Here is a 17,241-nt window from a genome sequence, read left to right on the forward strand (position 1 = left end):
GAAGAAAAGCAAAATGCAGATGTTGTATACACAGACTTTGCAAAGGCGTTCGACAAATGTGACCATGGGGTGATAGCTCACAAAATGAGGTCAATGGGAATAACTGGAAAAGTAGGACGCTGAATACTCAATTTCCTGTCGAACAGAACACAAAGAGTAACAGTAAATCAGATAAAATCGAGTCCAAGCGATGTTAAAAGCTCCGTACCTCAAGGTACAGTCCTTGCACCGCTACTGTTCTTTATTCTCATATCTGATATAGACAAAAATACACGTCACAGATTCGTGTCGTCCTTTGCAGATGACACAAAAATCAGCATGAAAATTACCTCTGCTGAAGACATAGAAAAACTACAAGCAGATGTCAACAAAGTTTTCGATTGGGCAGCAGAAAATAACATGATGTTTAACAGTGATAAATTTCAGGTACTCAGGCACGGCAAAAATGAGGATCTGAAACATAATACAGGGTACAAAACACAATCGAATCTTCCCATAGTAGAAAAACAGCATGTCAAGGATTTGGGAATAATGATGTCCGACGATCTAACATTTAGGAGCATAACCAAGCAAATATCGCGTCAGCCAGAAAAATGATCGGATGGATTACAAGAACTTTCAAATCCAGGGATCCCATCACAATGGTTGTACTCTTCAAGTCACTTGTGTTGTCCCGTCTCGAGTACTGCTCAGTACTCACTTCCCCCTTCAGAGCAGGAGAGATTGCTGAAATAGAGGGAATACAGAGAACATATACGGCACACATAGACGAGATAAAACACCTAAATTGTTGGGATCGTCTCAAAGCTCTCCAAATGTACTCTCTAGAAAGAAGACGAAAGAGATACCAAATAATATACGCATGGAAAATACTGTAGAGTCAGGTCCCAAATCTACACAGTAAAATAACAACGTACTGGAGTGAACGATATGGAAGAAAATGCAAGATTGAACCAGTGAAGAGCAGAGGTGCCATAGGCACAATCAGAGAGCACTGTATAAACATCAGAGGTCCGCGGTTGTTCAACGTCCTCCCAGCGACTATAAGAAATATTGCCGGAACAACCGTGGACATCTTCAAGAGAAAACTGGACGGTTTTGTAAGAGAAGTTCCGGATCAGCCGGGCTGTAGTGGGTACGTGGCCCTGCGGGCCGCTCCAAGCAACAGCCTGGTGGACCAAACTCTCACAAGTCGAGCCTGGCCTCGGGCCGGGCTTGGGGAGTAGAAGAACTCCCAGAACCCCATCTACCAGGTGTATGTGTGTGTGTATGTGTGTGTGTGTGCGTGTGTGTGTGTACTCACCTATTTGTGCTTGCAAGGGTTGAGCTTTGGCTCTTTGGTCCCGCCTCTCAACCGTCAATCAACTGGTGTACAGATTCCTGAGTCTACTGGGCTCTGTCGTGCTGTGTGTGTGTGTGTGTGTGTGTGTGTGTGTGTGTGTGTGTGTGTGTGTGTGTGTGTGTGTGTGTGTGTGTGTGTGTGTGTGTGTGTGTGTGTGTGTGTGTGTGTGTGTGTACTCACCTATATGTGCTTGCAGGATCGAGCATTGACTCTTGGATCCCGCCTAACTTGTGTGTGTGTGTGTGTGTGTGTGTGTGTGTGTGTGTGTGTGTGTGTGTGTGTGTGTGTGTGTGTGTGTGCGTGTGTGTGTGTGCGTGTGTGTGTGTGTGTGTGTGTATGTGTGTGTGTGTGTGTGTGTGTGTGTGTGTGTGTGTGTGTGTGTGTGTGTGTGTGTGTGTGTGTGTGTGTGTGTGTGTGCGTGTGTGTGCGTGTGTGTGTGTGCGTGTGTGTGTGTGTGTGTGTGTGTGTGTGTGTGTGTGTGTGTGTGTGTGTGTGTGTGTGTGTGTGTGTGTGTGTGTGTGTGTGTGTGTGTGTGTGTGTGTGTGTGTGTGTGTGTGTGTGTGAGTGTGAGTGTGAGTGTGTGTGTGTGTGTGTGTGTGTGTGTGTGTGAGTGTGAGTGTGAGTGTGTGTGTGTGTGTTTCGGCACTGTTACTAAAGTCGTAACCAACACGTCAGTAATATACAAGTCGTTAGTAACAAAAGATACACATTAGTGCTGACCCTAATATCTGTTTACCTGTGTGAAGCGTGTTGGTTGACCGCATGACACACCCGAACCACAATAGCTCCCTCCCTCCGGCCCCGGTGTTGGCGACACCCACATTGATAATCCTCCGGGTATAAGTGTTGGCACCAAGGCAGCAGCTGCCGCAGTACACTCCTGCACCCAAAATACACCTGCAGTGGAGCCCGGTGGTCCAGCAGCTGTCCAACGTCTTGTGTACAACGTCAGGTGTCCAGCATCAGGTGTCCAGCGTCAGGTGTCCAGGTCGTCCAACATGATCAAGCGCAGTCTTCTCATCATTGCCCTGGCGGTGAGGAACGGTATGGGCCCCAGGACGCTCCCAGGGGCATTGTTGGGGACAATTAGTAAACATTAAGTTGGGTTTCATTAGTTTGGCTAAACAAATGGACGGTAATGTTTAACAAAGTCATTCTCTCATTATTTTCGAACACATTTGAAGCAGAGTACAGTTGGTATGCAAAGTGCTACACTTCACTGAGGTGGTATGTACGACACTACACTGAGGTGGTGTGTACTACACTACACTGAGGTAGTATGTACTACACTACACTGGGGTGGTATGAACTACACTACACTGAGGTGGTTTGTACTACACTACACTGAGGTGGTTTGTACTACACTACACTGAGATGGTATGTACTACACTACACTGAGGTGGTATGTACTACACTACACTGAGAAGGTATGTAATACACTACACTGAGGTGGTATGTATTACACTACACTGAGGTGGTATGTACTACACTACACTGAGGTGGTATGTACTACACTTCACTGAGGTGGTATGCACTACACTACACTGAGGTGGTATGTACTACACTACACTGAGGTGGTATGTACTACACTGCACTGAGGTGGTATGTACTTCACTACACTGAGGTGGTATGTACTACACTTCACTGAGGTGGTGTGTACTACACTACACTGAGGTGGTGTGTACTACACAACACTGAGGTGGTATTGGCATGCTAGTGGGAGGCCAGAGACCCGTTGAACAAGAGCGGTGTAAATGGGTGTAATAAAGAGATCATTTATGATAGAGACAGACGACTGGAGTCTTGTAATAGAAGTGTGGAATAATATATGAAAAGGTTGTCTGAGAGTGCCTCCTAGAGTGAAAGTTTTAGTGGTAGTTGAGCCTCCTGGAGTGAAAGTTTGAGTGGTAGTAGAGCTTCATAGAGTGAAAGTTTGAGTGGTAGTAGAGCCTTCTGGAGTGAAAGTTTGAGTTTTAGTAGAGCCTCCTGGAGTGCAAGTTGCACTGTTGGTGCTGAGAGTGCAAGTGGCACTGTTGGTGCTGAGAGTGCAAGTGGCACTGTTGGTGCTGAGAGTGCAAGTGGCACTGTTGTTGCTGAGAGTGCAAGTGGCACTGTTGGTGCTGAGAGTGTAAGTGGCACTGTTGTTGCTGAGAGTGCAAGTGACACTGTTGGTGCTGAGAGTGCAAGTGGCACTGTTGGTGCTGAGAGTGCAAGTGGCACTGTTGGTGCTGAGAGTGCAAGTTGCACTGTTGGTGCTGAGAGTGCAAGTGGCACTGTTGGTGCTGAGAGTGCCAGTGGCACTGTTGGTGCTGATAGTGCAAGTGGCACTGTTGGAGCTGAGAGTGCCAATTAAAGCTTTGGTAGCTAATCAGGTTTTAGTCATAAAATGCTTTGTTGTGTTACACTTTTTGTAATGAGTGATCTGTATGTTAGTGGGCACCCATGGCCTGGTTGGTAGGGCAATGTTGTAATTTGAAGTCTCAAGTTCGAATCATCGATGATTCAACTGAGTGGAATGTGTATGTCACAATTACGCTTTATGTATAATTTGCTTCTTGAGACACATTTGTAAAGATGAAAATATTAATATATGTTTTCTCTCTCTCTCTCTCTCTCTCTCTCTCTCTCTCTCTCTCTCTCTCTCTCTCTCTCTCTCTCTCTCTCTCTCTCTCTCTCTCTCTCTCTCTCTCTCTCTCTCTCTCTGTTACTCTCTCTGTCTCTGTCTCTGTCTCTCTCTCTCTCTCTCTCTCTCTCTCTCTCTCTCTCTCTCTCTCTCTCTCTCTCTCTCTCTCTCTCTCTCTCTCTCTCTCTCTCTCTCTCTCTCTCTCTCTCTCTCTCTCTCTCTCTCTCTCTCTCTCTCTCTCTCTCTCTCTCTCTCAGGAGCAATTACAAAATTTGTTCTTGATAATTGAGTATATTTGTGGTATATGTCATGCCAAGGAGAACCTATAGCGTGCCAATTTGACTGTCCAGCACCATGGATGATCTAGGGTCGAGGGAGTGACCTGCTTTCGTTACCTGTGGTAGATCGTTACCGTTACTTGTGGCAGGTGGCTTCCGTTACCTGTCACAGGTGACTACCGTTACCTGTGGCAGGGCGCTACCGTCACAGGTGGCTACTACTACCACAGGTGTTTTATTTAGTATCACGCAACTAGCTCATAACCTGCTATATAACCCTTCACGTAGTATAGGTTAGTTGCACAGACGTGGATGAGGCAGCTGCAGAAGTGTGCAGAGATAACGTGTTTTTCCCGCAACGTAAACAACGTCAGGCGTTGACGTTGTCTGTCGACGCAATAGGTGTTGTCTGTGTTCCTCTTACACCTCAGCCCAGTTTTTGGACATTTCAGCGTTGGATAATGTATGTCTACCCTTGAGGAAGTGAAAAATATAACTTTTACGACATATAATAGTTCCTCTCCCTCACTCAGGTCGTGGCCACCGCCTGGATGGTCCAGAATGACGCCTGTTTACCGGACTGTAATGGGAAAAATCCTTTGGATAAAGTCCCTGACCCCTTGAACTGCACCAACTATTACATCTGCTTGGGGGACGGTATAGCCTCAGACCACGCTGTGCCCTGCCCGGCCGGTAATTATTTCCCCCCTGATGGTCCAGATTGTACCGCCGTTACGGGCACTTGTGAAGCCACCTGTCAGCCTCCAGACTGTCACATCACCTGCAACGGCTCCTTCAGCTTGATCAGTGATCCATTCGACTGTGGTAAATACTATATTTGTATTGCTGGTCAAGTAACACAGACACGTTACTGTGACCCAGACACCTACTTCAACGGTGTAAACTGTGTCGATGACAAGGAAGTTTGTTGCACAGTCTCGTGTGTTCCCTACTGTCAGCCAGGGATCGTGGAGACCCCCGACCCCACAGACTGCACCAAGTACTACATGTGCGATGTAGAGGGAGCTGTGGACCCAAACTTACACTTTTCTTGTAAAAGCGGTGAACACTTTGACTACCAAATTGGTCGATGTGCCTCAGGTGCTTCCTGTACCAACTTGTGCTCTGGTGGATCGTCTACAACAACAACAGGAGTAACAACCACAACAACCACAAGCACCGACTGCGTAGACTCGCTTACCTGTGTGGATGAAGGCAACTACCCAAGGTGCAGCTATTGTCAGCAAGAATATTTCCAGTGCTCGGGTGCTGGAGCTCAAGGTGTTCCTCACACGTGCCAAGAAAACTACGTGTTCAACACAGTACCTATCTACCCTTTCTGCATCCTTCCCAGCAACTGTCCTTATTACCCACCCTTGTGAGTTGTCCCTTGCCTCTCTTCTGGCCTGCTCCCAGTAACTGTGTCCTTGTGGCCTGCTCCCAGTAACTGTGTCCTTGTGGCCTGCTCCCAGTAACTGTGTCCTTGTGGCCTGCTCCCAGTAACTGTGTCCTTGTGGCCTGCTCCCAGTAACTGTGTCCTTGTGGCCTGCTCCCAGTAACTGTGTCCTTGTGGCCTGCTCCCAGTAACTGTGTCCTTGTGGCCTGCTCCCAGTAACTGTGTCCTTATGGCCTGCTCCCAGTAACTGCTTCCTTCTGGGCTGCTCCCAGTAACTGCGTCCTTGTGGCCTGTTCCCAGTAACTGTGTCCTTGTGGCCTGCTCCCAGTAACTGTGTCCTTATGGCCTGCTCCCAGTAACTGTGTCCTTATGGCCTGCTCCCAGTAACTGTGTCCTTATGGCCTGCTCCCAGTAACTGCGTCCTTATGGCCTGCTCCCAGTAACTGCTTCCTTCTGGGCTGCTCCCAGTAACTGTGTCCTTATGGCCTGCTCCCAGTAACTGTCCTTATGGCCTGCTCCCAGTAACTGCTTCCTTCTGGGCTGCTCCCAGTAACTGTGTCCTTATGGCCTGCTCCCAGTAACTGTCCTTATGGCCTGCTCCCAGTAACTGCTTCCTTCTGGGCTGCTCCCAGTAACTGCGTCCTTATGGCCTGCTCCCAGTAACTGTGTCCTTATGGCCTGCTCCCAGTAACTGTCCTTATGGCCTGCTCCCAGTAACTGTGTCCTTATGGCCTGCTCCCAGTAACTGTGTCCTTGTGGCCTGCTCCCAGTAACTGCGTCCTTATGGCCTGCTCCCAGTAACTGTCCTTATGGCCTGCTCCCAGTAACTGTCCTTATGGCCTGCTCCCAGTAACTGTGTCCTTATGGCCTGCTCCCAGTAACTGCTTCCTTCTGGGCTGCTCCCAGTAACTGCGTCCTTATGGCCTGTTCCCAGTAACTGCGTCCTTATGGCCTGCTCCCAGTAACTGCGTCCTTATGGCCTGCTCCCAGTAACTGTGTCCTTATGGCCTGCTCCCAGTAACTGTCCTTATGGCCTGCTCCCAGTAACTGTGTCCTTATGGCCTGCTCCCAGTAACTGCGTCCTTATGGCCTGCTCCCAGTAACTGTGTCCTTATGGCCTGCTCCCAGTAACTGTCCTTATGGCCTGCTCCCAGTAACTGTGTCCTTATGGCCTGCTCCCAGTAACTGCGTCCTTATGGCCTGCTCCCAGTAACTGCGTCCTTATGGCCTGCTCCCAGTAACTGTGTCCTTATGGCCTGCTCCCAGTAACTGTCCTTATGGCCTGCTCCCAGTAACTGTGTCCTTATGGCCTGCTCCCAGTAACTGCGTCCTTATGGCCTGCTCCCAGTAACTGCGTCCTTATGGCCTGCTCCCAGTAACTGTGTCCTTATGGCCTGCTCCCAGTAACTGCGTCCTTATGGCCTGCTCCCAGTAACTGCGTCCTTATGGCCTGCTCCCAGTAACTGCGTCCTTATGGCCTGCTCCCAGTAACTGCGTCCTTATGGCCTGCTCCCAGTAACTGCGTCCTTATGGCCTGCTCCCAGTAACTGTGTCCTTGTGGCCTGCTCCCAGTAACTGCGTCCTTATGGCCTGCTCCCATTAACTGCGTCCTTATGGCCTGCTCCCAGTAACTGCGTCCTTGTGGCCTGCTCCCAGTAACTGTGTCCTTGTGGCCTGCTCCCAGTAACTGTGTCCTTGTGGCCTGCTCCCAGTAACTGTGTCCTTGTGGCCTGCTCCTAGTAACTGTGTCCTTGTGGCCTGCTCCCAGTAACTGCGTCCTTGTGGCCTGCTCCCAGTAACTGTGTCCTTGTGGCCTGCTCCCAGTAACTGCGTCCTTATGGCCTGCTCCCATTAACTGCGTCCTTATGGCCTGCTCCCAGTAACTGCGTCCTTGTGGCCTGCTCCCAGTAACTGCGTCCTTGTGGCCTGCTCCCAGTAACTGTGTCCTTGTGGCCTGCTCCCAGTAACTGCGTCCTTATGGCCTGCTCCCATTAACTGCGTCCTTATGGCTTGCTCCCAGTAACTGCGTCCTTGTGGCCTGCTCCCAGTAACTGCGTCCTGACACTACATCTTGCACCATCCTGAACTGCTCCCAACAGATTCACCCCTCTGGCCTTCTCCACTAACTTCGCCAGTTTGGCCTGCTTCCAGTCATTTCTGCACCCAGGAGCAGGGTACCATCGGCAGGATATGGGACACCTATGTTAGACCAATACTGAAATATGCAGTAATGATCGGGAATTCGTACCTTGTGAAGCATAAACCAAAATTGTAAAAATACGAACGTTTGGAACAATATTAAATGGTTAAGGGTATGGGAAATAAATCTCATGGCCCTGGAGATGACAAGGAACAGAGGAGATATAATCACTGCATACAAAATTCTGAGGGGAGTAGACAAGACGAACAAGAACAGCTTCTACAAATATCAAGGAATTCCGAAGCCTAAGAAGAAGAGATTGAAAGCCAAAGAAATACAATTTGGAAAGTTTTATGATTGAAAGTGAACTTTAATTTATAATTTAACTATTTATTAAGTAATTGATTTTATTTAAGAATGAAGTTGATAGATTAGGTAAAGTGTGTATCTTTTAAGATGGAAGTAAGTGATTTCATTCAAAAATGAAGTTCTTAGAAAACTTAGTGTGTTTTCTAAGATTGAAGTAACTGATTTCATAGAAGAAAGATGTTTTTAGAAAAACATAAAGTGTGCATTTTCTAAGAATGTCTTGAAGATGGTTTAGAAAGACAAATTATTATGATCACAATTAATTATAATAAACAACTCAGAGTTTGTACTAAATTTTGTAGATTTTTTAGTGAAGTTAATTTTAAATAGTGATTTATGAGACACAAAATATTTGTTCTACATATCCCTGATCAACTCATATCGTATATATATACATATATACACACACATATATATATATATATATATATATATATATATATATATATATATATATATATATATATATACTTTATATTTATATATTAAAAATGACGTTTCGGTCACATAAGGGACCTAAAGTGATTTACTAGGAATTTACTTGTCTGTTAACGAAACCTGTACATCTTTCCTCAATCATGCAGCTAAATTTGAATTTAAGAAAAGATTATTGGTTGCGAAGCACTACGAGGTTGTTTATAACAACAACAACCCAACAACTAGTTGGGTTGTGAAGTTTCCAAGCTCGTACACTGTTTATTATATGTAAACAAAGCCGCCATGTTTGAGGAAAGATGTAGAGGTTTCGTCAGTGGACACGTAAATGCTTGGTGCATCCTGGTCCTGGGCCCTAAGCAAGTCCTGACGAACCGAAACGTTGTTATTTCTACTTCGTATGTGTGTTGCGTTACCTGTTTCAGCCCCCCGTTATTATGACGTATTCTCTGCACATCTCTGATTGTTCAATAACAATAAACGTATATAAACGTATTTTGTGTTTATATTAATCTGAAACACACCTGACAATGTGGCCACCTGTGAAACACACCTGACAATGTGGCCACCTGTGAAACACACCTGACAATGTGGCCACCTGTGAAACACACCTGACAATGTGGCCACCTCTGCAACACACCTGTCAATGTGGCCACTTCTAACAAAACAAGTGCAGTATAGGTGAGAGTGTGGATATCTAACTAGTGTACTACATGGGTTTTAGGAGCTAGAAAATTAAGATAGTATTGAAAGATGAGATAATTATCTGAAGAGAGCGCTAAGCCAACATGACTATATAGAACATGGAAGGGATACAAAGGGAGAATAGGAGCTGGGATATGAGGATAGAATAGGAGCTGGGATTGGGGGGACGAAATGAAGGAATGGTGCCCAACAACTTGGACCTTCAAGGATCGAACACGGACCCTGAAAGAAGCGAGGTCGTTGCTGTACAAATATCCCTCTGAGTGATTACTTAACAAACACAATGTAGTATATAAGATAAATTACAAACAATAATCAAAATTTATTCACATTTGAATATTAGTAATGGATTGAACATTCTTGATTCAAATTTAATATAAACAAAATATCTCACTAAAAGGATTATTGCACAACTGTTTCTGGAGAGGTATATCATCTTCCATCCATCCAGAAGAGGTATTTCATTCAGAAGAGGTATACCATCCACAAGAGGTATACCATCCACAAGAGGTATACCTCAGGAAGTGACATACTCTGCTGTACAACTTACATAGACTCAGTGCCTCCTTTACAAAGAATACTCCAACAGTTTTGTGTGAACAAAGCCCTGAACACCAGAGATTAAAATCTGACTTAAACACTTTAATAAATTAATTAAACAATTGACAGACCAATTTGAATGCTCAGAAAAATAAACTAATACACACTGGAACAAATGAAGGTAAAAAAATGGATGAAATACGGAGTTAATGAGAATATGTGAACAAAATAGACCTTTAAGTGATATGATCTGAGGCCTAGTAAGCAGTACACTGACGGTGTAAATGATGCCAATATAATATTGGCTTTTCATGAGAGAGATTTAGTCTTACGATCTGAGAAAGTAATCTCCACTCATCGCTTCACTAGCAGGTCTTATACAGGTATCTTATGTTCTGTTCTGGTCACCGTTCTTGACAAACGTTATAGCCAAATTAGGGGTTCAATATCGAGCAGCAAAAATGATGCCAAGACTTTGAAATATAGAAATATATCATATGAAGCAGTTTAAAAGATCTAATTTTATTTAGCAAAATAAAATATAAGAAAATGAGAGGCAATAATGCAAGTTTATAAATAATTAAAATATATGACAATCCTGATACAGAATAATACTTAAATTTTGCACTGCCTAACATCACTCGAAACAAAGACAAACTTTTCAGTCAAAGCAAAATATACATTTTTGTAAACGAAGCGTCAGCATATGGAACAACATATCAAATTATATATTTCAGTATGATAACGTGAATTTATTTAAGACTAGAATTGACAAGTACTTCTCATATAAATACCCTACATGATCTGTTTCACCATAAGCTACCAATAAACAGCCTTGTTTGGATCTAATAGTACGTTGTTTTTTATAATAATATTATATTTTTAATTTAATAATGTTGTGTGTGTGTGTGTGTACTCACCTAGTTGTACTCACCTAGTCGTGCTTGCGGAGGGTTGAGCTCTGGCTCTTTGGTCCCGCCTCTCAACCGTCAATCAACAGGTGTACGGATTCCTGAGCCTATTGGGCTCTATCATATCTACACTTCAAACTGTGTATTGAGTCAGCCTCCACCACATCACTTCCTAACCTTCCTGTGTGTTTATGTGTGTGTGTGTGTGTGTATGTATGTGTGTGTGTGCGTATGTGTGTTCGTGTGCGTGTGCGTGTGTGTGTGTGTGTGTGTGTGTGTGTGTGTGTGTGTGTGTGTGTGTGTGTGTGTGTGTGTGCGTGTGTGTGTTTGGTTCAGTTGTGCACATCATTGGTGACAACTGTATTAAATTCAGTTACTGGTGGTGGTGCAAGTGTAGATAGTGGGTATAGGTGGTGGTGCAAGTGTAGATAGTGGGTATAGGTGGCGATGCAAGTGGCGTGCTCAGGTGGGTTGGACTGTGGAAAAATAGATTAGGTCAATGCACCTGGGTGTTGACGACATCACGTTAGTCCAGTGGGTGATGGAGTGAGTCCAGTGGGTGGTGGAATAAGTCCAGTGGATGATGGAGTGAGTCCAGAGGGCGGTGAGCTTAAAGCAGTGTCCAGTGAATTTTAAAAATTGGGTGGTGGAGTTGAGGCCAGTGGGTGGTGGACTCAGATCGCTGATTAGAGGCAGTCTTCGGGCCTCATACAGTAAGGTGAAGAAGGGTTGGTGCTGAAGAGCAAGGATCCTGTGCAGGTCTCAACGGTGGCTGGCTGGCCGACGGTGTGACAGTTGAAGTACTGCTGGTAACACGTCGTGCACATGGGGAAGAGTCCCACAGCCGTGCACGTCATGGACGCCTGGCAGTCTGGAGAAGGTGGGTCCGTACCTCCCCCGCTACACAGTATATTACAAGGGGCGCCGGCCACACACTGACCCACGGCTACATCAAAAGTGCCCCCTGAGGGGCAAGTGAAATGATATTTTTCTTCAGCCGGTCCCGCCTCAGGGCACATATAGAACTTGTGGCAGTCGTAGGGGTCAGCAATCTCCGCTATGTCACCCTGGCAGTACGCATTACACAGGTCGCCGCAACACACAGTTTTGTCCTTAACGCAAGTCTCGCCGCTAAAATAAGGTCTGTCAGTGGGACAATCATAGGGTCCAATAATGTTGCTTGGTGAGCAAATGTAATAGATACTGCAGTCTTTTGGGTCAGAGATGACGTCCATGTTTCCGCTACATGTTAAATGGCAAGGTGATGGCGTGCAGGTAGATGTACAGTTTCCAGAACCAGAACAATCGTCCCCGTCAAAATAACTACCACTGTCACACGGTATAGAAACATCCGAGGCTATTCCGTCCTCCAAACAAATGTAATAATTATTGCAGTTCAAAGGATCCTCAACCTTATCCATCGGTTTCTTGCCGCTGCAATCTGGTTCACAAGCAGAGAGGACCTCAGTGACGCAGAGCAGCGCCGCCACCCACGCCACCTGCAGCAGACACCCGCAATGTTAAAAAAATTAAACGGAAACTCAGCGTAATCTTTTGTTGGTGTCCAGAAATAAATACTCATTAGTATTGTTTGAGTTAGCAACACACTCCAAAATAAATTATAAAAATACATATAGAGCAGAATACCACAAACTGCTTCAGACACCCTCACAGGCATAAATCATATCATAATATGTGTCCTCTTGTTCTACAGTTTCTATCTGTTACCAATTTTTTATGTCTATTGCCCCATACGTGGCAGCTCCTTTATAGCTTTACAGCTGTACTTGCACGGTACTCATGGCAAGAACAAACAGCAGACAAATAGAGAAACAAGAATAAATTTAGTTTAAAAGGAATAAACGTGGAGAAAGTTATTTGCATAAACAGATCTAACCAGACATACATAATTCGAGATACAATCAAAGACACAGACATAGAGACACACAGAGACTAAGAAATGCTTACCCAGACGTGCAGAGACACAGAAAAACATACACAGACATACAGAGCCTCAGAAAGGCATACACAGGCATACAGGGTCATAGATAGATAGAGACGGACACAAATACAGATAGACAGAAATAATGATAGAGAGAAAGACAGACACAGACAGGAAGGCAGAAACAGACATACAGAGACCGAATAGCAGACAGACATACAGAGACCGAATGGCCGACAGACATACAGAGACCGAATGGCAGACAGACATACAGAAACAGAATGGCAGACAGACATACAGAAACAGAATGGCAGACAGACATAGAAAGGAAGAAAGGCAGACACAGACATACAGATACATGGAGAGGCAGACATACATACATACATAGAAAGAAAGGCAAAGTGATATGGAGAGGCTGACAGACAAAGACATAAAGGCACAGAAAGACAAACACATACATACAAAGACAAAGACAGACATAGAAAGACAAACACAGACATAGAAAGACAAACACAGACATAGAAAGACGAATACAGACAAAGAAAGACAAACACAGATATACAGACATAGAAAGACAAACACAGACATAGAAAGACGAATACAGACAAAGAAAGACAAACACAGATATACAGACATAGAAAGACAAACACAGATATACAGACATAGAAAGACAAACACAGACATTTATAGAAAGACAAACACAGATATACAAACATAGAAAGACAAACACAGACATACAGACATAGCAAGACAAACAAACACACACACATACAGAGGTATTGAAAGGCAAAGTGACACACAAGGACCACAGCATTATGAGAGTAGAAGCATCTCACCAACAGGGCACATATGAGCTGCGATCGCTTCATGCTGAACACTTTGGCGTGCTGTTGCAAGGTGAAGATCAATGCTGTGGCAGAAGTAACAGCAATGCTGTTGTAACACAGCTCTACTGTGTCCGCAGGACTCTACTGCGGGAAGTGTCTTGGAGCACCACTTATACTGCTGCGCTTATCACAGCGTGGGAGCCGCTGTGGGTGACGCTGTAACGAAAATAGTTCACACCAGGGGTTGTTAACCTGGTGTCCCTGAACACCTTGGTGGTTCATGGTCCCCTTGGGGGTCCACGGATGTTTACTCTATACATGATGTTCGTCCCTCGGAGGTGAAGATGACCACGACATCAATATGTCAGGTGGAAGGTTTACAATATCCACACTTTGTGTATGTCATACACTGCATGAGGCAACCAATTTTCCAGAAAATAAAGTATATTCATTGCATTCAAAGTGTTCAACATCATAATTAAATCACAATAATGTGATAAATCAACGATAAACATTAAGATATTACAATGGATTCGAACTTGCGTCCCTGAACTCCACAGGCGCGGTCACAACCGACTGAACCTTAATGGGCTTTAAAGAACCTGAACCAGAAGATCTGTAAGACTTGTTTGGAGCTTGGAAGGCACCAGCTGGTATCACACTCCAAATTCTACCAGATATCAGCCCACACTCAGGTACCCGCCCACAATCAGGGAACCCCCCACAATCAGGGAACCGCCCACAATCAGGTACCCGCTCACAATCAGGGAGCCGCCTTCTCTCATGTATCGGTAGTGACATTGTGGGTCTCTCGCTACTGTTAATGCACAATGAAATCACAACAACGCCGTGAATCTATAAATAATATGTACTTACGTGGCGTTTGAGAGTAGGTTTAAGTTGGAAAACATTTGCAATGCAGCTAGGAATTAGTTTTGTAAGTTTAATGCCCCATTTCTACTGATGGTGATATGGCAATGTGCAGAAATATTTTTTGTATTACACCACTGAGTAATACATCTTAAGGTTCAGAGTAGCAAAATGTTGAAGTTTGATTGAGTAACGTCAGTGGGAATTTCTATTGTTACATACTTCCGTTCTAAAGGAGTGAAACATAGGATATTCGGAGTTTTTTTTGAAGAGTTAGACGCGGAGTACAACGACCTGTTCTTTCAGAACTACCGTTCTGAAGGAAGGTGTTTAAGACAATGGACGAGTGCTCAAGTGTTTCGTTGCTTTAAAAAGAGGAAGTTGTCAAATTCTTATAAGAGGAACTGAGGCAATTTCCTGAGCTTGGAGATGAGTTGTTTAATAATGATCTTCAATGGTGATAAACACATCTAAATAACCTCATTACTAATCTTCAGGGAAACTAGTTTTTTGCATATTTCAAATTTTCGCAGCAATGAAAACTCTCAAAATGAAATTGAAGCTTTTTATAAGTCAGCTGCTGAAAGATGAAATGTGTCACTTTCCCACTTGAGATCAGCACACACCCCAGGACAAGCACAGCGACCTAGGAGATAAATATGCTCTGAAAATTTATGATTCAATTGAGAAAATTGACAGAAGACACACTTTAATAATAATTAAAAAAAATCAATTGAAGATATTGAAGATCCGTTTTCTATGCAGTCAACCGGGTATTCCAATTACAGTTGAACGTTACCAGTGTTCGCCAAATTACATAAATAAGCACCAAGAAAACAGTGCACAGGAATTTTACAGAAAACTGGACACTGAAAAATACACAAAGATCTTAGAACAGCTATCTATCTTGAAATTGTATTAAGATGATTTCGGGGTATAGCGTCACCACGGCCCTGTCCTCGACCAGGCCTCCTTTTTGTTACACCCCCCCCCCCTCCCAGGAAGCAGCCCGTAGCAGTTGTCTAACTCCCCAGGTACCTATTTACTGCTAGGTAACAGGCATCAGGGTGAAAGAAACTCTGCCAAATTGTTTCCACCTTCACTTGGAATTGAACCAGGAACTCAGGACTACAAATCCGTAGCGCTGTCCAGTCAGCTATCAGGTCCCCTGAAAGCTGCACTTGAAACGCTCAACATTTTTGGCAGTACATATATTTATGAGCATTTTCTATCGTGAATACAAAAAAACTAATAACGTTCTTGTCTGAATAATGACCATTTAGAAGACGTCTTGAAGACGTCTACTGAGACTATGACCCAAGAACCCAACAAACTTGTTAGTGTAAAGGGTGTTATGCCTCTCATTAGGTTAATGAGATGATTACGAAACTAAACCATTTGGACTAAAGTATTTTATAAATGGAATTTTGTTTCAAGTGAGAAATGTATAATTTTTTATATAATTATGTTTGAAATTTTAATATAATGTGAAAATCAAATATATTTATTATTATTATTATTATTATTATTATTATTATTATTATTATTATTATTATTATTATTATTATTATTATTATTATTATTTTTACTATTATTATTGATTACATTATCTGATGCCATTAATATTGAAGCAATATTAATGTTATTGGATAAATGACGTTTTCACTCGCTGCCCAAATCAGGTTTCCTTGGAGTAGTTTGGCCCCGTATTATTTTAAAAGTTGTGCAGGCCTAATCCAGACGGTAATGTGCGGGGCCTGGGTTCAAATACGTGGGTTATAATCTATCGTCCAGCCTCATTACTTGTTCATATGTCTACACGGTTCAGTACTACACAACGCGTCCCTGTACGAAACGACATTGAGATGTAAGAGGCAGTGTTTAGTGGCGTAACAAAATACTATACGAAACTATTCGACCAAATACAATGTCATGTGTAATGATGGTAAACAAAACACACTCCACGAAAAGATGTATGTGACACTACGTAATATACAATCTGCACTACACCATCAAACACAGTCAAGAAGGCTTCAAGAAGACCTGGAGAAACTGAAGGAACGGTCCAACAAATGGTTGTTAGATTATAACCCGAGCAAGTATAACGTAATGAAGATAGGTGTAGGGAGCAGGAGGCCAGATACAAGGTATCATTTGGGAGAGGAAATTCTTCTGGAATCAGAGAGAGAGAGAGGGAGAGAGAGAGACTTGGGGGGATGATATTACTCTAGACCTGTTCCCTGAAGCCCACATCAAGAGGATAACATAATCGGTATATGCCAGGTTGGCCAACATAAGAACGGCCTTTAGAAACTTGTGTAAGGTATCATTCAGAATCTTTTATGTCACGTGTCTCAGACCAATCCTGGAGTATGCAGCTCCAGCGTGGAGTCCATATCTCATCAAACATAAAACTAAATTACAGAAGGTTCAGAGGTTTGCCACCAGACTAGTGCCCGAACTGAGGGCCATGAGCTATGAGGAGAGACTACTGGAATTAAACCTCACGTACCTGGAAGACAGGGGAGTTAGGGGGGGACATGATCAATACATACTAGATTCTCAGAGGAATTAAAAAAGTAGACAAAGACAGTTTTTTTAACACAATGGGAACACGCACTAGGGGACACAGGTGGAAATGGAGAGTCAAATGAGCCATGAAGACATTAGAAGCAATCTTTTTATTGTCAGAGTAGTTAATAAATGGAATGTATTAGGTAGTGATGTGGTGGAGGAAGACTCCATACACAGTTTCAAATGTAGATATGATAGAGCCCAGTAGGCTCAGAAACCTGTACACCTGTTGATTGACGGTTGAGAGGCGGAACCAAAGAGCCGAAGCTCAACCCCCGCAAGCATATCT

General features: G+C 43.9%; 2 protein-coding genes across 2 annotated transcripts; one reads left to right on the plus strand and one right to left on the minus strand.

Moving 5' to 3' along the window:
* The first annotated feature begins 2,169 nt into the window (after nt 1–2,169).
* LOC123758405 (peritrophin-48-like) lies at nt 2,170–9,078 on the plus strand. The gene is made up of 2 exons (XM_069322828.1): nt 2,170–2,376; nt 4,777–9,078. Exons 1-2 carry the CDS (start codon nt 2,341–2,343, stop codon nt 5,623–5,625), a joined length of 885 nt encoding a protein of 294 aa, XP_069178929.1. The 5' UTR covers nt 2,170–2,340; the 3' UTR covers nt 5,626–9,078.
* Nucleotides 9,079–9,595: 517 nt separating this feature from the next.
* On the minus strand, nt 9,596–13,665 carry LOC138363481 (uncharacterized). The gene is made up of 2 exons (XM_069322827.1): nt 13,518–13,665; nt 9,596–12,238 (listed from the first exon to the last, which is right to left on the minus strand). Exons 1-2 carry the CDS (start codon nt 13,548–13,550, stop codon nt 11,426–11,428), a joined length of 846 nt encoding a protein of 281 aa, XP_069178928.1. The 5' UTR covers nt 13,551–13,665; the 3' UTR covers nt 9,596–11,425.
* Between the last annotated feature and the right edge of the window lie 3,576 nt (nt 13,666–17,241).

This window comes from Procambarus clarkii, chromosome 11 (assembly GCF_040958095.1).
Source record: "Procambarus clarkii isolate CNS0578487 chromosome 11, FALCON_Pclarkii_2.0, whole genome shotgun sequence".
In the NCBI taxonomy this organism is placed as follows: Eukaryota; Metazoa; Arthropoda; class Malacostraca; order Decapoda; family Cambaridae; genus Procambarus; species Procambarus clarkii.

Bases quoted from the DNA above. Each gene is read 5' to 3' on its own strand.
- LOC138363481 (XM_069322827.1), bottom strand. From the start codon at position 13,550: ATGAAGCGATCGCAGCTCATATGTGCCCTGTTG. The intron at 12,239-13,517 runs GTGAGATGCTTC...TGTCTGCTGCAG, and splicing joins AGCTCATATGTGCCCTGTTG to GTGGCGTGGGTGGCGGCGCT.
- LOC123758405 (XM_069322828.1), top strand. From the start codon at position 2,341: ATGATCAAGCGCAGTCTTCTCATCATTGCCCTGGCG. The intron at 2,377-4,776 runs GTGAGGAACGGT...TCCCTCACTCAG, and splicing joins TTCTCATCATTGCCCTGGCG to GTCGTGGCCACCGCCTGGAT.